Below are 20,844 nucleotides of genomic sequence, written 5' to 3'. Positions count from 1 at the left end.
ACAGTTGATTGAATTTATAGTGTATTGCAGACAGAAAAATTCACTGGCATTTCAGATCTGATGCCAAATCACTGCTTCAGGCATAACGTTCTCACTCCTTTCACATACATGCTCATGTATATATGCATTCACATATGCATTTAGAAGTAGAAGGCATCAACAGTAGGGAAAATCTGAGTGTATCCCAGAATACACAGCACATGCTCAGGTCAGCTCATATTCAGGGATCAGATGTGAGTCCTTTGGTTACTGGTATCACAAAAGATAGAGAAGGGTAACACAAAACCAAAATCTAGTGCAGTGTTAAGTAATATGAAGTGGTTATATTTCTTGCTCCACTGACCTCCCTGAGGTACTTTAACCATCCAAAATGACATTCCCATTGCCATTTGGGAAAAGATCTCCTCCTCACACCAAAACCCCAAAAACAGGCACAAGTCAATAAGCCAGGTAAAAAAGACACTTCTTTCATGTCAACTGCTTACAGGTTCATTGCAAAAATAACAAGGTGCAGTTACCCAATGAACTATCACTTTCCTTAAAAAAATGAACATCAGCCACACTACAAACACAGCTGACAGAGTGCTTCTGAAACTGAAATACTAGTTACAATTATATTCAGCATATAGTGACTCTGAACTCACTGTTCCTCCTAAAAACTGTGTTAAATGCTTTTACCTCTTCCTGCCACTGTAATCTGACAATTATGAAAAAGAAAATTAAATTAAAAAAAGAAACCGCAAATCATGAATAGCTCCACAACCACCAGAAAAAAAATCAGTCAGTTATGGATTTTATCCCTCACACTTAAATGCTGTTATTCTGAGAAGCATTTCCTATGTTTGGAATATATTTAGGGGCTCTTTCAATGTCAGGGTTCAGTAAGGGAAGTGCCAAAGCTGCTGCCTGTCCCTGACAGAGGAGTGAGAAACACCTTGGTATTCACACTTATAAGACCTACCAGAACACATTTACATTGAAACATATTCAGTATCAGGTCTGGTTTGGACTAGCCAAATAGTATTTAGGCACTGAGACATTCAGTAGTATTAAGGCATTTTAGGGTGGTATGACACACAGGACTCACAGACTCACATTAACCACATGTTTTGGGAAAACAGACTAAAGTAAGTATAGTCATAAAACAAACATTAGGTCAAGGTAATTAAAAGTTCTAACAATTAATTCACTTACATCTCTATCTACTGTTGTTGCAAAACCAATGGCTTCCTTCTGTGTGCAGTTGACAGCCTTCTGAAGAGTATAAATAACTTGTTCATAGGTATGGACTTCATCATTAAACAGCATGCAGTAATAAGTGTCACTCTTCTCACTTCAAAGCAACGATTGAATATATGTCACTCAAAGCAAGGATTGAATTTATGTCATTTAAAGCAATGTTAAAAGTAAAAGCAAGAGCAAAGGAAAAATATGAGAAATACAGATCTACTACAATTATTGTATACAAAATATTTCTGACAACTTTAGGAAAGGCAGAAAAGATTCTTAAAATCAGAACCTGCATTTTCAACTGTAAATATATGTAAGCCTTTAAAAGGCAGAAGACAAATATTATACTTACATCATTTCTAGTCCAGGCAATTCATTTTCCTTTTCCCATGTTAATATATCTACTGCATATTTAAATGTAATGGCAAAAATATTATAAGCTCTTGCTACCATATCTTCTGGTAAGTGCACAAGAGGATCCTGGAAAGTAAATATAAATAGCAAATGAGAAAATAAATGACATTCAAAACTAACTGTCAAACCTGCACCTCTCTTTATCAAAGATAATGTAAGCATCTTTAATGATGTCTTTCTTTAAATGACTTTTCATTTGAAAGGAACAGAGTCAATAATCACCTTGTTTTCTTCTTCCAGTTCTACACTGACAGTCACCAAAGCTCTAATCTAGCATTCAGTACCTGAATGTTAACTTGCCTCCGATCACCCATTTACATTTTCACACATTCTTCCATTCTCATTCTCCTTGTTCTCACTCCTGCACACCTTTTAAGATAGTTCTTTGGAAGGACTTTAACCGCAGCTGTATTTAAATTTGCTTCTTCTGCTATAACTTCAAAACCATAATTTCAAATCCCTGCATCTTTTGTTGCACTTATCAATATTAGTAAACTGCAGAATACAAAGGACCGAGCATCTCTTGTCCTGTTTTATATGCAGCATGCATTAAAAGGCATAAGTCTTATCTATCCAAGCTTATAGAACATGCAGCACACTGGCATCATGATTTATGATGCACGTTTCTTATATGCTGTGGTATATAAATAATTAACTGCTGAAATGTAAATAGGTCTTTCATAATGACCATGCCTCAATCTGCTCACAGAGAGCTGCTCCCCTTTGGTCTGTGGACTGTGCACCCATTTGTGCCCACTCTGTGCTCTCCATTTGACAACTGCAGCAGCCCCTACAAATTTGTCCTGCTCTCTGTGCCAGAGCAGAATGGAGGCTGCTGCAGGTGGGGGAATGGGAATGTGGAGGGGGAGGAAGAGGAAAGCTGCCACAGTCTGCCAAGTCAAATGGACCACTTTTTGAAACAGCAAATGAGAACCACAGGCAACTTTGAATAAGATAGTGTAAGTACCAGTGCCATTTCACTCCAGTACATTTAAAGGATGGTGAATAGAAAACATTGTAAACCTCTTCTCTTAAAGACGTTGTCTTTTACTGTATCAAAATTTTGAGAAACAACTAGCTCCTCTTCTACAAACCTGGAAATGAAACACTGCATGGCCTGCAGGTCACCTGGATATACACTATACACTGGGTTACTGACTCAATTAATCATTTGATATTTTGACATATGTGTTATTGCTTGACAATTAAAATATTTAACAGTGGCCCAATTTCTGGTTTAGGATTACCTAATATGAAATTCTATGCTTCACTACAGCTTAGGGTGTATAAAAATGGTCACAATAAGAATTTCTCAACTTAAGTCTGCATCATCTAAAGGAGGTCAGCAATTGACAGTCAGCAATTCACCTGTACTAATAAAGTTTATTCCCTCCACCCCAAGACTCTTTGGGAATATTTGCAAGCTTTACAAGAGTGGTAAGAACTGCCATTTCTCTTTATTTTTTTTTTCCCTTCATTAAAAAATTATCCAGGGTATGAAGAACTATCAGCCACCAAAAGCAAAGTCAAACCATAAGCAGCAGCTCTTCCTCCATTCCCAGCACTTTCAACAAAGGTACACATCTGGGCAAGGCAGAAAACAGGCTCCAATAATGCTCAACAAACCATCCTTAATCTATCTCAAACACAACACTGCATAAGAGATCTCAATCTCCCTGATTTATGGGGAAGAAACACAAAGCCTGTCCAGGACCTTGATTTTTCTGTCAGGCACACTCACTGTGTGAGTATCTTCGGGCAGAAGTAGCAGTCCACCCAATGTTTCATAACAAGAGTTTCCTAAGGCTGCTGACTAATGTAAACTAGCATGCAGACCAAGTGGTGAGCCCAGCAACAGTGCTAGAGAAGGGCTGAGAAAAGTGAGAACAGATTTTACAAAGACCACTGTCACTGAAAATACAATTACAGTTGCTTCACTTAAATCATCAGATCAGCAAAATTACTACCAATGCTTGCCTTAGATGTTCCCTTTTAAAAAAATCTCACAGAAGCTATACTACGTAAGAACAGATGTGAGTGGCTAGGTCAGAAGCCCAATTAGCCACACTCATTCCTGAGATGTAATAACAGATAAGAAGATTATATGCAGAAGACAGAATGCTTCTTTAGTCTCCAGTAACTTAAGACACTAACACTTCCCACAATAAGATGGTACCTACAATTTTAAATGGCCATCTTTCCTAAATCTTTCCTTCCACAACCATGTTAAATTTCCTTTCAAACATGTATAAACTTTAAACAATAGTGTTTTGCAGTGGTTAACCCAACAGCTTGAGTTCTTCCTGTAAGATATGGCATATCTTTTTGCATTTAATATGTCCAAGTTGTTAAGCTGTGATTCTGTGGTGAAGACGTGATCTCTATTTACCTTCTCCCTACCAAACAAGCTCTTTTAGAGACCTCTGCATTACATCTCATTATGACTTTCCTGTGACAGCAAGGTATTTTGATCTTTAATAATCTGTGCACTTCCCTTTGGTAAGAATCAGAATATTTGTTGCACAGACAGCTTAATTTGGCTTCTTGGTGCACATGATTACATACAGATTTTTAGGGGTTTTTTGTCTGTGGCAGAACCCCTTGACTTCTCAGAATATACAGAAACACAAAGAAACAGAACTAAAACTGCAGAGGTGACCCAGAACATACAAAATGAAGCCTTTAAGTAGAAAACATTTTAAGGAGCTTCTTAAGATATTAATTTTTGTCTAACACTGTGGGCCAGTTATTGCAATTAAAGTTCCTACAGCCTCTCATGCAGACCAAAAACAACCTCAAGTGAACAATTTATATATACATAGTTAAGAATGTTTTGAAACATGATGCCTCAATTGTAATTACCTCTTCTTCTGCAGTTTCTGAAGTGTTAAGTTCATGCTTTTGACAGTAAGGACCTTCCTTCCAAGCTTCTGTATCACCACAGTCACAGAAACCTCCTCCACCTGATGTTGTCATCTAAAATTATTTAAAAACAAAGCAGTTCATGTGAATATGCATATATATCATATATGCACATTAAGAAATTAGTAGTCACAGCTGTACTACAAAAGCATTATCACAACACCCAGCAGCTGAAAGCTTGTCTACCTCATCAGTGTACCTATGTCAAAAGAAAAAATCCTGAACAACAAAACACCTTCAAACACCCCCATTCTGTCCCCCCTGAAGTAGTCAGATTATTTGAATCTATTACTTGCCATGGTATCTGTACTATGCCAAATTCTCACAGTTTTAATCTACAAAGCTAAATCATTTCACATAGCACTATTATACAGTGAATGAAAGATGTGCTTTATGACAAAAGGAATTGAGAGACTTAAACTTTTCACATATGTAAGCACAGAAAAAAAGCACTGGAAAATTTTAATGGCATATTTACACTGTTTTAATAAAATTTATTTTAAAGACTACCTCAAGTTAATAAGCGTAATAATACTTCTTTTTTGAATCACACCTATTAACTGATGCATGGAAGAATTATTTCACCTATTTTTGGCATACTTGATACCCTCTATACATGCAGGCACATCTTACAGCACCAACAAAACTAGATGGACATTTGAAAAACATTTGCTTACACTTTTGGATGTTACTTAGACTTGTTATTCAATAGGCTCAAAAAGTAAAAACCTATGTACAAGAAGTAAGCTGATATCAGCAAATTTGGCAGGGTTTCTTGATGAAAGTTCTTGTGCTTGGAGTTTTTTCCTGAATCCTAGTGTTCAATGTAGCCATACAGTGAAGAGATTTACATTAGCAGCAGTGCAGCACTGTAAAAAACAGATTTACAGAAAGGCTGCACTGATAATTTTCACTTAACTTCTTATTTAAAAACACACCAACATCTTCTTGCCTTTGTTTGCAGGGTTTTTTAAACTAATCTGTACCACTAATAACAGTAGATTACTAAAATAAACAGCATTTACAGTTTTCGTTTTCTATTTTAACTTCATGTTTAAGCTTTACATAGAAGTGGCTTCTTAGTAAAGGTTTTTAAATAGCTTTTAAAAACAGTCAACACTAAAGTCAGAACAATTCAAAATCTAAGTCTAAACCTGCAAAATTCACTAAAGGGCATGTGTTAAAAATAACATACATTTGTAAACTTAACTGTTGCACACAAAATTTAATTGCTTGATATTTTAAAGTGTTAACTTCCAGAAATTACACTCCAATCAAAACAATCAAGTCCACATAGGATTACTGCAGACATTCAGAACTTCGCGTTCATTCAGCATTCGGAAATTCTGCATACATCCTCAAACTAGAAACTGTTTCACACACGCACACAAATCACTAATAACTATGTCATTGTCCTGCAGGATCACTAACCCGGTATCGATGTTCTCTGTGAATGCTTCCAAGAAAGCATTCCATGCACAAAACACAAGTTGGGTCAACTGCGCAGTCTCTGAGAACAGCAACAACAGAAAGAGAAAAAAAAAAGCATTAAACACTTGCTTTTGCCTTAACACATTTTACAACAGATAATTTTCAAATATCACCAATATCAACCTTCTAACTAATGTATTACTCTGAAAGAGGAAAGGGATGGCTTTAAAGAGGGTAAACAAATTAAATAGAAAAAAAATCTGTCCTCACAACAGAAGAGACTTTAAAACATTGTGTGGGTAGTATGTCTAGTTTGGGTAATACAGACATTGCCTTCAAGAGGTGAGACAAGTATACAGGCAAGTAAACAGATTAATTACATAACCCAGAATAAACCCAAGTAAATTCTCTCAAGTGTGGAGTACTGGGATTAATGATCTCCAGCAATCAGAGAAGACATTTTTCACTGAACACTGGGAAGAAAGATCGCACGCAACAGACTAAATCAAACCTCTGCTTGCAAGTTCAGCCCTGCAAGCTCACTGATGAGCTGCACAATTTTCTCAACCAGGAGATCAGAGACCATAGTAAGGTCTTGTCTACAAACATTCCTGTATTAGACAGAAGGAATATTTCTGGTAAAATGGGCTAAACCAAATGAGACAATTAAGCATTATATTTAACTGTCTCCCTGAAAAACACTGAAAATGCACAAACTCGTGTAATGCAACCGACTTCAAGGCACCTCAAGATTAAGGCAGGTGAGTATTGCAATGTAAAAATAAATAGCAAGAAAATGTCTGTATTGTGATGGTTATTAAAGCCAGAATTCAGGGAAACATTTTATTTAAAAAAAACACTAGAGAAAAATTTCTTTATCAAAAATTCTCTTATTTTTATTTAAGCAAAATAAATTATGGCAATCATGACTTACTATGCACATGTGTTTTCTCCAGGAGCCACTAAAGGTGAAAATGTCACAGCAAAATCACACAATACTCTTTCTCTTTTCTAGAACAGTTTATGTCTATGGCATTATTTTTTTAGATTTAAAAAAACCAAACAAACTACCACTTAATGCAACAACATGCATGCAGGATTTGGTAAATCAGTTCTACAATGTTGATTCCTCAGAGCTCTAAAATTGTGGCAGTATACTTACAATTGTGGCAGTATACTTCAGTATCACTTGTCAAGTAATTTCACAGACAAGTAACTGTGCCTATACCTAAAGCAGAAGCAGACCTGAAAGCTGTACAACTGCACAGAAAATCCACTGTTTTTTAATGTGGACTTAGAAAATAATTCTTTGCTGTATTCCACAAAAGCTTAATTTAAACTCTCATTATTCTTCATTATCAGCCATAAATTAAAGAAAATTAGCACACAGCAGGAATCAAATGCTTCCTGATCAACAAAAAAAAAAAAAAAAAAAAAAAAAAAAAGAGAGGGACTCTATCCTGAGTATGTTAATGATCAAATACTGTTCATATGGAACAATGAAAATGTTGGTAATTCTGTAATTTTCTTCTAAACACACTTGCTTTTTCGAGACCAACAACTCAGTATGTATGTTAAATACCCACCAGTTCAATCTTATCTCTCTCATTATAAAGAGGTCTCAAAGCATTTCCAAACCCAAAGGCCAGTAAGGTATTATGTTTCTAGAAGAGGAGAGCACTATAAAGAAAAATGCTTCCACTATCATTCTCTCCTTGTAAATGAAGGGGATGGAAACCCAGACAAATAAACCCTTGAAATTAGAGAGACATTCTGTCCCCATGTCTTCTCACCAAGTGTTCAAGTGTCCCAGTGAGTGGTAGAAACCACACAAAATGACAGGAATTTGTGACACAAACAAAACTTAAGCTACAAACAGTTCAGAAAATAGAAGATGAAAATGAACCTACAGCTAGTAATACAATGGCTTAAAACTAAAGATTCTTTTAAATACTTGTAATTGGTTAGGAACTTCATGTTCTCTTTCAAGATATATTTGTTTTAAGCATCTGATAGATTGGTTTAGCAGGTCTAAAGGAAAGAGGTCTAAAAGACAAGATCAACACTAACAGCTGCTATTAAACACCCAAAACACACACACATACACTTGCCCACTTACTTCTGATTAATGCCCTTAAATCACCCCAAAAGGTCACCCCAAATTCTTTCGTAATCTTGCATTTCTTTTGTACAGAAAACACTCTACATTATACTAATTAATATTTTTCCATTTATATATCTGTAGTGTTAATTGTCCCCGATCCCACTTGCCAGGAAAGACTGCAAGGTTAGTTTAAAAATGTATTTCGGTTATTAACTTTTCATTATGACAGTATATTCTTATTGCAAAATGTTCCATGACTTCAAAAATCATAAATACTTCACAATGTTAAGTTGAACTACCTGCAAGAATACGTAGGTTCTCCCACTTTAAAGACACGGCCACACAGATGGGAAGGTTTGTTTGCTTGCTCAAGCTTTGGAAAACCAAATGCAGGATCTTCACCACAAAGATACCATTCCATTGGTCCCAACAAAACGTGTTGTGCCAGCATGTCTTCTCTCTGAGGGGCAGGGTTGGGGCCCCTGCAGTAAATTTTTGGTACATAATAGGCCAGATGCTGGTATACTTCTTTTTGAAGGTCGTTTGCTTGCAGCCATTTCTTTTATAGAAGAAGAAATGAGAACACAAATGCTCCATTAATACAGACACCAAACACAGTTCTAGTCATTTACAGTATTTCTACACAAAATATCTAAAATGTCATTGCAAAAGCAGAAAGTCATGCTCCCTTTTAAGTGTTAAATCTAAATGATCACAAAAGACAGACATTAGGAAAGGAAGAATTTGTTTCCTTGTTCACACATTTTATCCTTTTGACGTATAGAAGATTTAAGAGAAAAATTCACTAAAATTTTCCTCCAGGATGAATGATCAGTAAAATGTTGGCAGTGATTTTTAGGATATGGCCTAGACTATGTTGGTCACATTTCTCTGGAGTGCAGAGACATGCTGCCAGCTTGGGACACAGAAGATCAGCAGGAGCCTGGAGTTGGCAAGGACCAGAGACAAAAAGTACACGGAGAAAAGCAAACACAGCATTAGGTAACAGTCCCTTTCTCATTTAATTTCAGAAAATCACCTGTGAAAGTAAGGGAGTTTTGGTTTCTCCTTCAACCAAAATAACTCATCTAAATTACTATTTCAAGTGTCATATTAGATCCACGAATTCTTGCACTGGGTTTGTGAGGCAAGGTTTTGGTAGCAAGGGGGCTACAGGCTGGCTTCCACTAAAGCTGCCAGAAGCTTCTCCATGTCTGAGAGCACCCACACCAGATGGCTTCCACAGCTGGCCAAGGCTGAGCCCATCAGACAGCAGCAGAATTTCTGGGATAACAGATTTAACAGGGAATAGCATATTTAAGGCGACAAAAAGAGCAGCTGGGAGATGTGACTAAGAATATGGGAGAATAACAGCTCTGAAGACCCAAACATCAGTGCAGATGGAGGGGCAGGAAGTGCTCCAGACCTGAGCAGAGATTCCCCTGCAGCCCATGGAGGTCCAGCAGGGAACAGAGATCCACCTGCAGCCCATGGGGATCCCATGCTACATCAAGCAGCTGGATGTTGCTAAGAGGCTGTGACTCCACAGTAGGAAGCCACGGCTGGAGCTGGCTCCTGGCAGGACCTATGAATCCATGAGAGAGAAGCCCATGCTGGAGCAGGTTTAGTGGCTGGACTGGTGACACCACAGGGAGCCCACACTGGGCAGCCTGTTCCTGAAGGACTGCACTTCCTATGAGAGACCCAGGCAGGAGCAGTTCATGAGGAACTGTAGCCCACGGGAAGGACTGACACTGGAAAAGTCCATGGAGGACTGTCTTCATGGGAGGGACACTGGAGCAAAGGAAGGATGTGAGGAGTCCTGCCCCAGAGAAGGAAGGAGTGCAGGGACAACATGAGGAACTGACAACATCCCCCATTCTGCATCCACCTGTGCTGCTCAGGGGAGGAGGTAGGGAAAACACGAGTGAACTTGATCCAGGGAAGAAGAGAAGGATGGGGGGAAGGTGTTTTTAAGATTTGGTTTTGTCTCTCATTACCCTATTCAGATCTGACTGGTGATAAACAAAATATATTTTTCCCCTAGTCAAGTCTGTTTTGCCAATGGCAGTAATTGGTGAGTGACCTTTCGTGCTCCACCATAAGCCTTTTGTTGTATTTTCTCCCCTCTCCAGCTGGGGAGGGGAGTGAGAGAGCAGCTTTGGTGGGTATTTGGCACCCAGCCAAGGTCAACTCACTACAATTCTCCTAGTCAATCAATTGCAAAAAACAATGTTGGCCGTTTTTAAATGGCATCAAACCACTGAACTGCCCTAATCCACTTAAAAACTCACAGCTTCTCCTAGTTTGGGTTTTTTTTCCCCCCAGTATATACACACAGAATAAAAAAAATACTCGAAGACAATATTTGTTTTATTTCTGCCTTGTGGATAACAAATTTAGAAAGGTTTAAACTGTAAGTTAAGACTGCAAGGTTTTTATAAGGAACAAATGGGAGCAAGCAGATACTGCAAGTGTCCACTGATTAAATCTTGTGTTACATAAACAGCCTCCGCATACCATTTCTCATTGTAAATGTGACAACCAGATACCCCCTGGCAGCTTCCAAAAAAAGAGTTCAAAATCAACCTAAAACTGTACATGAAAATGCAGAATTAATTATACCAAAATAAATGGGTTTGGTGATTAAATGTTAGAGCTTGATTTACTCTGAATTATTTATAACTTACTCTAAAGAACTTATGTTTGAGATAACACAGTTGTAGTAAATTCCTCGGGATACAGACATTCAGTCAGCTGAGCATCTGTGCAGACTGGCCGCATTTTTGCCTTTTTTTAAAAAATATGCTGAAGTGGTTTCATTTATTACATATGTTTTTCTGAAGTAGACCTTAGTATTTTAAAAAACCCTAATTCGTCAGGATGCTTTCTTCACTTCTCTTTCCCTAAGTTTGACTAAATCTTTCTATATTCATCTAGCTTTGATGGTCAAAGCCCAGTTTTTTCCCAAGGAAGTCCAGGGAAGAGGTTGCCAAAAAGCCATAGCCAAGAATCTAGAATTCTACAGATTATCTCACCATTCCCACCATGATTCAGAGAATACCATAGGAAAAAAAAAGATTGAAAAGTAACATTTTAAATAAGAATTTTATTTTTCCCACCAGTTCATTCATCTTTTCCTCTCCTTTCATCAGTTTTGCCAAATTGCTACTACTGCCAGTAACCAACTCAATCACAGTGGCAGTGACTTAATCTTTTCCATGATTTCCATTTAATAAGCTTGTTTTTGCATTATTTTCTATAGCATATACTAGTTATTAAACTGCAAGAATTTTTCAGCAAAATATCTTTCATGTCCGTCTTTTAATTCAGCAGTATATTACTAATTTCTATCTAGAAAACACACAGTGCATACTAGCTACACTACAAGCTCAGACAAATACCTAGGCACAGAAAATTCTTGTTCCTCGAGTAAATGGCTTTCCCATCCCAAAAATTCTGGGAGTAGCTGTCTGAGAGTTAGGTGTGGCAATGATGAACGTCATCACACCTAAATCCGTTTGTGGAGCCAGTTCTATACACATAACTACACATACAGATTTGAAAATCAGAGCCTGGATGAAATAATATCAGAAGGAAATCCAGGCTACTAGGACAAGGAAACAGATGCGACTCTAAGAGCTTCCAGGAAGGCAACTCACAGGTCTGTTGTGCAAGTAAGACTGTTAATAGATATATACACATACCTTGTACTGCCTTTCTAAATCGCTACCTGGGGAGCACTGAACTCCAGAAAAACTACTCAAAACTTTGGAATTTGTTCTTTCATAAAAGCATTTTGCATTTAGGCAAGGTTTCAATTAGTATTTGTCTTTCTTCTAACCTGAAGTCACACGCAAGAAAAGCTAATATTCTACTCTCCCAAGAGAGGATTTTTATTAAAAAGGGAAGTGTATTCCTCTTCACTTCCTCCCTCCTCACACTCTCCTGCAACAACTTTAACTGCCCTGGGGAAAAAAAAAGTGCAAAGTATTGATCAAACAACACCTTACATAAGTAAATACCTAATGGTTCATCAGGGTTTCTATTAAATTTCCATCTAAGTAAGAGATACCAGGAGAACAAAATGTAGAATACTAATAAGCCATAAAATAGCTCACTTCTGTTTCAAAAGCTGCAATTTATGGGGTTTTTAGCTACACAAAAAAAAAAAAAAAACTTGCAATGTAGGCTCGTGTTATGTTAAAGAGAACTTATTTTTATTATTTTTGCTCTTTGGAAGTTTACTATTAAGTTGTTGCCATGAGAAACTGAAGACTTAAGTGCTGCGACTATTGCTTTGGGACAATATTTCTTTTGTTAATACTGGGCTATCAGCAAAGTAATGCTATCAGTAAAGGAGGCAGAAAAAGGCATTTCAGAATTGGAGCTTGTGCAGATGATGACAAATAAAAATGAGAAATAACTGACTACATTTAAGCTGGCACTGCTACCCACAGCACATTCCTAAATGCATTCCCCGGGTGCCTGATAGCCTTGAGTTTACCTACAGTGTGACCCAGAAAAAACATCTGCTATTCACACAGACAAGGTAATTTGGGCTCAATTTGGACTACTTTATAAATGTTTGATGAAATTATTTGGTTTGCTGTAGAGAAAAAGGAAGACTAATCCAGGAGCTAAACTAGCTAGGATATAGCTAACTATGCACATTTGCCCATCTAATCATACCTTTGTCTGCGCTGAAGATATACAAGCACAATCTGAGGATAATCTGAATTATAACAGTCTTTTATTTTCATTTGGACAGCAGCCAATGTAATTCCCATTGAGACACACACAGACAGCTCCTCAAGGTTTTATCCTACCGATATTCACATGAGCAGTCTCAATACTTTAACACATACATCCAGTTCCTCAAATGCCCAAATGTCTAAATGGACAAACATTTATGTCAGAAACAAAACTTCCTCCTAAGACTTTACCCTCGAGACTACATTCCTCTTCCAACTACTCTTTGTAAGAACAGGAAAAGTATATAAACAGAAGTAGGTTTCTTCAAATGTTACACTGATTTTACTAATATTTCCTCTGCAAACACCCAATTCTAATAATCCTAAGATTAACTACTGCAAGATTTTCCAGACCGCATCTTAAATACTGGGAAGAAAGGAAGAATCCTGTAATGGCACTTTAACACTGTAAAGCGTATTTGGGATCAGATATCCACCTAAATTAATAGGGAGGGGGGGATCTCCTCAGGTCTAGGCGTGATTGCCGGCAGAGAGGCGAAGGGGCAGCAGAGGCAGAGGAAGGTAACTTCAGGAAGCAGTTAACGAAGGGGAGAGATGCCCGGCCGCCCCCGGCAGGGAATGGCCACGTCCAGGCGGCTTCCAGGGAGCCACCTGCGCCAGCCGGCACAACAGGAAAAGCTGGCTGATCGCTGCCATGGACTTCGGCTGCTGCAACAGCGACGCTGGCGACAACAGCGCGCTGAGGCCACAGCGGGACACCGCTGCCGGCCGGGGGTGCCCTCAGAGCCAGCCCCGGCAGGGACACCCCCTCCCGGAGAGCTCGCTCGCCCTGCGGAGCGGCCTCGCCCCGGCCTCGGGAACGTCTCCTCAGGCCCGTGCCTGCCGCGGCCTCCGAGCCCCCACTCCCTCCCAACGCCGGGCCCCCGCCTCACCACGGCGATCTCCTCGGCGGAGCACTCCAGCAGGTTCTTGTCAATGGCCTGCACCTCCGCCTCCAGGTCCGCCGCCATCTTCTGCCTCCTCCTGCCCCCTGCCCCCGCGCTGCCGAGGCCGAGGCCGGGACAGCCGGAACGGGGCCCGGGCGGCAGCCCAGCCCGGGGAACACACACTTCCGCCCCGCCTCCCGCACGTCAGCGGCCGCCGCGCCGCGTTCTGGGGGCTGCAGTCCTTCCGCGGCGCTGCTCGGCCGACACAAGGCGTTCCGTGGCCGGGGCCGTGCTGCGGGACCTGCGGCGCCAGGCCGGCAGTCGGTACCCGCCCCCCGGCCGCCTCCGCCCGCCGCTTGTCCTTCTCGCCTCACGGAATCCCAGGATCACGGGATGGGTCCGGCTGGAAGGGAACACATCTGGTCCAAGCTCCATGCTCAAGCAGGGTCATCCCAGAGCACACGGCACAGGTTTTCTTCCAGCCGGTTCTTGAGTATCTCCAGTGAGGGAGACTCCACAACTCCTCTGAGCAATCCGTTCCAGTGCTCGGTCACTGCACTGTAAAGAAGTTCTTTCTCATGTTCAGGTGGGAGTTCTGTGCATCAGTTTCTACCCCTTGCCTCTTGTCCTGTTGCTCAGCAGCACTGAGAAGAGCCCAGCTCCATCCTCTTGACACCCTCCCTTCACATCCTGATGGACATTGTTGAGGTCACCTCTCAGACATCTCTTCCTGAGGCTGAACAGACCCAGCTCCTTCAGCCTTTCCTCATAAGAGAGATCCCCCAGTCTCTCAGTCATCCTCACTGTCCTCCGCTGGACCTGCTGCAGAAGCTCCACATCTCTTTTATACTGAGGAGCCCCAAACTGGACACAGCACTCCAGATGAGGCTTCACCAGAGCTGAGTAGAGGGGCAGGATCACCTCCCCTGACCTGCTGGCAATGCTCTTCCTAATGCACCCCAGGATTTTTTGGCTGCCTTGGCCACAAGGACACTGGTGGCTCATGGACAGCTTGTTGAACAGCAGCACCACCAGCTTGTTGTCCACCAGTCTCCCGCAGTGCAAAGTGATGTCTGGGACTGGGGACATCTCCAGTGCAGCTGGCAAAGCTGGGTGCCCCCCTCAGCTGCCCTTGTCAGCACTGCCAGTGGGCAGTGAGGGCTTCCTGGAAGCCTCCGACATTCCATGCAGGTGGAAAGAAAATGAATTGCTAAATTATATGAACGTGGCATCTATGGCTTTAAGACAAGTGTTACTAAGTAGCAGCAGCTATAAAAACTCAGCTTCCAGGGAGCGACCCAAACTGAGGCATGCCTTCCTCACTCAAGTGGGGAGGCCAGTCTACCTCTCAAAAAACAAGCCACCCCCACCAAACCCTGCAAACAATCATCCTCCATAACTCCTTTTCAGCACATACAGGCTCAGCATCTTACGAGGTCTGTCTGAAAACCTGTTGTACCACTGCTGTACCCATGGGCTTGCCTCTGTAATTACAGCTGGGCCCAAACCAAGCAGACGTGTCTGACCGTGCGGGCAGCCACGGGGCACCTGAGCGTGCTGAGGTTTACAAACACACCTTCCTTCACTTGCTGGCAGCTTCTGCATGGACATAAGCACTGTGCACAAACTGAGTACTATTTCTACCTCGCATCTCCTCTTAGCCTTCATGGCTGAGATAAGGACCCACCCAGCAGGACCCTAACCTAGCAAATCCTTCTGAGGAAATCTCTACTCTGGAGAATTTACACTTCCAAATCTAGACAATGCATGGGAGGGGAATAAACAGGTAGGAAAGGTAGACCAAGTCATAACTGCCTGCAGTACTAGCTGAAGGCACCTTAAAATGTTGCCTTTGCCAAACAGTGCTAAGTTACAACAAAGCTGTGCATTGAGAGTGAGTGCCACTTCACATCTTATATTCCTTAAAACTTTGTAAGCATTCTCATAATGAGTATGCATGGTTGCTTCTTTTTTTTTATCTCCTTTTCTCCCCTTTCTCCTCATTCTTCCTTCAATTAATAATTTACATATCGAGTTTCCCAATAAGAAGCACAAATTCCTTCTGTATGTATCCTTCCTATATGCAGGGTACATGTTTTACTGTATTTATTTTTATCTCCTTTGCCACTTCTTAAGTAACTGTTCTTAAAACGCAGAAAATAATTATATATTCCTTAGAAGATCAGTAAAGCCCACATTATTTCTCATTCATGCACTCTGCATGTCTAAGGAATACAGAATATGAATCTTCTTTGGAAAATAGCACAGGGTGAAGGAAAGCTGTATGACTTAGTTGTTTCCCTTTCTGGGCTGCATGAAGAAAATGTTAGAAAAATTCTGGAGTTTAGTAATGTTAAAAGCATCTTTCCTAGCAAAGTGGGCAACCCAAACAGAAATTACCCTACAAATACATTATTTCAGTATGAACATAACAACTTCCTACCATTTTTTTACAACTTTGGGAAGAATTTTCCATAATATTTAGCCTGTGCCATTTACTTCATAAGCAAAGACACTATTCAAATTCAGGAGTAATAATTAAGGTTGAGGAGACTGCCTTTATCTTCTGCCAAAAATCCTAAGTCTTACCAAGTCTGTTACCAGATAGAAACTGAAAAAGAGAAATAGAGACAATTTAAATGTTTCAGCAGGGTTAATAGTAAACCTTCATGGCATTTCTCTGCTCTAGCTGAGATGTTTCTGTGTCTCACCATGCTTTCAATACACAAGATAGCTCATAGAATGCTACAGGCCATGGTTATGAAGGATGCAGATGTCATCTATACCTCTTTCATCTCCCGTCTGTTCAAGCACTGCTTGCCTCTGCTATTAAAAATAAAAATAAATTTAAAAAATAAATAAATAAACCAAAGCCTAAATGATAGTTTGACTGGGGATCAATTAACTTCAATGAGTATTTTTAATAAATGCTGTGTCCGTTAAGAACACAATGTGAAAAGGTGCCCTGGTTTAACTATAAACAGCAACCAAGTGCCACGCAGCCACTTGCTTACCCCCCAACCAGTAGGATTGGGGAAAGAACTGGGAGAGTAAAAGGTAGAAAACTTGTGGCTTGATATAAAGACAATTTAATGGGGAAAGCAAAAGCTGCACTCACAAACAAATAAAAACAAGGAATCAATTCACTGCTTCCCAAGGGCAGGCAGCTGTTCAGCCATCTCCAGGAACGCAGGGCTTGATCACATGTAGCATTTATTTGGAAAGACAAACACCATCACTCAAAAAGTCCCTCTCTTTTCCTTCTGTTCCCCATTTTATACACTGAGCATGACGTCCTATGGTCTGATATATCCCTTTAGTCAGTTGGAGTCACCTGTCCCAGCTGTGTCTCCTCCCAATATCCTATGCACCCCCAACTTCCCAGCGTGGCAGCACAAAAAGTAGAAAGCTGTGTAAGCCCCTCTCAGCAATGACAAAAAACATCTCCATATTATCAACCCTGTGTTCAGCACAAATCCAAAATAGAGCCCCATACTAGAGAACAACTGGGAAGAAAAATAACTCTACCCATCCTAAATCAGCACAATAGGCATAATTGAGGAAATGTTAATTATCACAGGGGAGACTGATGGTTCCTTTCTTAAATCTGTTTTAGAAGGCACTAATGAAACACTCACTAGAAGACTGCTTCTCAATGCACCAGAACTCACCCATGGCAGCCAGGCTGGTTTAAAAGAGAAAGGACCACCAGTAGAGGATGCTCCAGAGGACTCAGCATACAGTAATTCTTGTTATCCTGGCTGAATGCTGCTTGAACATGATCATCTTCAGGGCCTGTTGCATTTGCAACTAGAAATGGATGAAATCGAGAGGTAAAGGGATGTTGGAGGGAATTTTTAAGCAGCTGGTTTGCTGGTGTATTCACTGTACCTTAGATGCAGTCAATTTGACATCACTGTATTAATTTGAATGTAAATAGAAAAAATACTGCATATCTAGACTGCAGGGATGAATGTTTATAAAGAAGATTCAGAAAAACAACATGCTATTTGATGGAGTTTTCTGGAAATCATTATGAAAGGTGAGTCTTGTGAGAAGGATTCAGAAATGTTTCAATTCTCTGTGAAATATTTCCTGGTACAGTTCAAAAACATTTTAAACGTGCTTCTGTGGCTGTTCACTAAAACAATGATGGACTTGCAACTTAATTTGAGGTTTGACTATTAAAGCAAATGATCAGCCTTTTGCTGCATGGAGTTGATATTACATACCTATATCTAAAAACATCACTTTGAAAATATATTTGTATCTCCGAAATCTTCCCTAAGTCAGCAACTCTTTCCACCAAAAAAAAAAGCATGTGTCTAAATGCAGAATTCCGGTTTGTATTTTCAGTTACAGTAATTTTGATGAAACTGTTTGCTTAGTAGATACTCAATGACCAAAGTAGTGATTTTTACATAGCAAATACAGTTTTTAAAGCCATTATCATTTACATGGTTTCCCTCCCTTCCTCTTCAGTGCCAGATGAGGTAGGTTTGTAGTCACCATCTCCTTCATAGTCTTCAGATAAATTCAGATGGTAATTCTTTTATTTCTGTACTGCCAATTCCAAAGACAAATTATGCTGACCAAAATAGAATTTTTCCAGTGATAATGTTAATTAAAAGATGAATTGTGAATGAGGTGAACAATGACACCCAGTATTTGGTGGATTGATAAGACACAGTTCACTAAGCAAGACATTATTCAGAACAAAAGAGCACACGGTAATCTGCAAACACAGGTTATTTTAGGAATTTGGTTCAGAATTAGAGTATTAAAAATACTATCTGACAACCTGTAGGCGATTCTTTGTTCCTTGGAGGCACTAGTGCTATAATATCAGCCCTTTTAGCAATAAATCTGAATAAACTTATTTCTTTTCCCCGCTCTGTCTTTGCATGAGCTTAGATTATAAGTGTATAATATTCTAAACATGATGTCAAGGAAAATTATTTAGAAAAATATACTGAAAGCAGAGCATATTGCATAATAACAGCAAATATAGGAGGCATTTGAAAGCATAAAGGTACTGTGGCCATGTTCCCGTCTGGTGAACGCTCTCTGCAAGTCTAGCAAAGGCAGTTACATAACTGATTTTTATTGCATTAGGCAACAGCAATATTGCTAAGCAAACCAATGTGCAGAATTAGAACGCTTCTTCCACAGTGGAAATGAAGAAAAAAGACGGAGGAAGGGCTCTCACATCCAGTAAGAAGGCAGGGCAAGAGGATGTGCATCTTCATTAGTGGATCATGTCAAGGGGACAACATGATTTATTTTCATCACACAGTGCCTTAGAAAAAATACAGTGCCAACGCAGTTCATTATAATTTCACTGCTTTCTGCAGCGTAACGTGTCAGCAGTCTAGAGCTCAAGCTGGTAAGTTAAAACATCAACCTCTAAAAGAGATTTAACAGAAGCTAAGATAATAGTCTCTAATGAATTTCACAGGGGGAAAAACTAACATGGGAGCAAAGGGGGAAAAAAAACTACACATGCAAAAATATGCCTGATCTCATCTGTTTTCACTGTAAATTCAGAACACTGCTAGTGTGTATTTAGACATAGCAGTTAATACAGGCTGGGGGATGAAGAGCGGCTCTGCAGTGAGAGACTTGGGGGAGCTGGTGGATGAAAAGCTGGACATGACCCAGCAATGTTCACTGGCAGCCCAGAAAGCCAAATGTGTTTTGGGCTACATCAAAAGGAGCCTGGGCAGCAGGCCAAGGAAGGGGATTCTGCCTCTCTGTTCCCCTCTGGTGAGACCCCTCTGGCAGTGCTGTGTCCAGCTCTGGGGTCCCCAGCACAGGAAGGACATGGACCTGTTGGAGGGAGTCCAGAGGAGGCAACTGAGATGGTTAAAGGGATGGGGCACCTCTCCTGTGAGGAAATGCTGAGAGAATTGGGATTGTTCAGCCTGGAGAAGAGAAGGCTTTAAGGTGCTCTAATTGTGGCCTTCCTACCTGAAAGGATCCTACAAAAACAATGGAGAGGGACTTTTTGCAAGAGCCTATAGTGACAGGACAAGGAGGAATGGATTCAAACTAAAGCGAGTAGGTTCCAATTATATATTAGGAAGAAATGCTTTATTGTGAGAGTAGTGAGGCACTGGAACAGATTGCCCAAAGAAGTTGTGGATGTCCCATCCCTGGAAGTGTTTAAGGCCAGGTTGGATGGGGCTCTAAGCAACCTGCTTAGGTGGAAGGTGTCCCTGCTAACAGCAGGGGGTTTCAAACTAGATGATCTTTAAGATGTCTTCCAACCCGAACCATTCTATGATTTTAGGATACAAAGAGGTCTGTGAGCTGGGAACAAGAAAGTCTATATTTGTGGCTCAAAGTTGGTCAGCTTTAACACCTAGGAATGTGCAAGAACCACTTGAAATTTGTTCTGTAGAGCTCATGTCTTCCCCTGCACTTATTGATGCCAACGAACGTACAGGCTTATGTTGCAAGCTCCCCCTTCGCAGGACTTTCTTTCACGTGGCTGACTACTTTTTAAGTTTGAACAAACTCAAATATTCTTGAGACTTCTGCCACTTGTGTTTGCGTGGCAAACAAAGTGGCAGGAACGGGGGTATACAGAGAGACAGTCAGCCGTATGAAGGGTATGAAGTGCAACTGTTGATGCTGTGCAGCCGTCGGACCAGACCTTTAGAACCCTTGCACTAAGGAAGAGCAGTCACGGTATTTAGCATCGACTGCAGCGCAAGCAAGTGCGCTGTCAAAGCTCGGGGCCCCGCTCCAGCGGGTGTAGGGTGTGGTGGGGTAGGCAGGTTAAGCAGCCCTGCTGAGCCATGCCCGCTGTGGCGGCTCCCTGCAGGAGCCTCCGGCGGCAGCGAGGGAAGGGCCCGGTTCTCCTTGCTATTCCCGCTGCCGGCGCCAGGTGTCGGCAGGCGGCGCGGGCACGGCGCTGCAGGAGCGCCCCTCTCCCGCCGCTCCAGCCCGCGCTCCCAGCTCCCGCTTGCTCCAGCCTGCAACCGGAAGGGTGTGGGTGGGTGCTGGGGCTGGAGCAGCCATGAGACTTCACTTTTTTATTCCCCCCGCTCAAATCAAACGTTAACTGCTTAGTGGCTGATACTTCGAGAAATTTAAG

General features: G+C 40.9%; 1 protein-coding gene across 5 annotated transcripts in view; it reads right to left on the bottom strand.

Annotated features, from left to right (window-relative positions):
- UBR2 (ubiquitin protein ligase E3 component n-recognin 2) overlaps positions 1-14,072 on the bottom strand; it is a 56,224-nt gene extending 42,152 nt beyond the window's left edge. For 4 of the 5 annotated variants that reach the window (XM_041413508.1, XM_041413511.1, XM_041413507.1 and 1 more), the window contains exons 1-6: positions 13,749-14,072; positions 8,401-8,660; positions 5,998-6,076; positions 4,507-4,620; positions 1,583-1,710; positions 1,195-1,333 (exon numbers count right to left, since the gene is read on the bottom strand). In XM_041413508.1, the coding sequence (XP_041269442.1) occupies positions 1,195-1,333; positions 1,583-1,710; positions 4,507-4,620; positions 5,998-6,076; positions 8,401-8,660; positions 13,749-13,826 (798 nt within the window). In that variant the 5' untranslated portion in view covers positions 13,827-14,072. The remainder of the gene's footprint in view (positions 1-1,194; positions 1,334-1,582; positions 1,711-4,506; positions 4,621-5,997; positions 6,077-8,400; positions 8,661-13,748) is intronic. The other variant, XM_041413510.1, reaches the window with a different exon arrangement.
- Between the last annotated feature and the right edge of the window lie 6,772 nt (positions 14,073-20,844).

Source organism: Onychostruthus taczanowskii, unplaced genomic scaffold (assembly GCF_017590055.1).
Source record: "Onychostruthus taczanowskii isolate IOZ18803 unplaced genomic scaffold, ASM1759005v1 scaffold42, whole genome shotgun sequence".
NCBI lineage: Eukaryota > Metazoa > Chordata > Aves > Passeriformes > Passeridae > Onychostruthus > Onychostruthus taczanowskii.
This window is presented reverse-complemented; position numbering and strand designations above follow the sequence as displayed.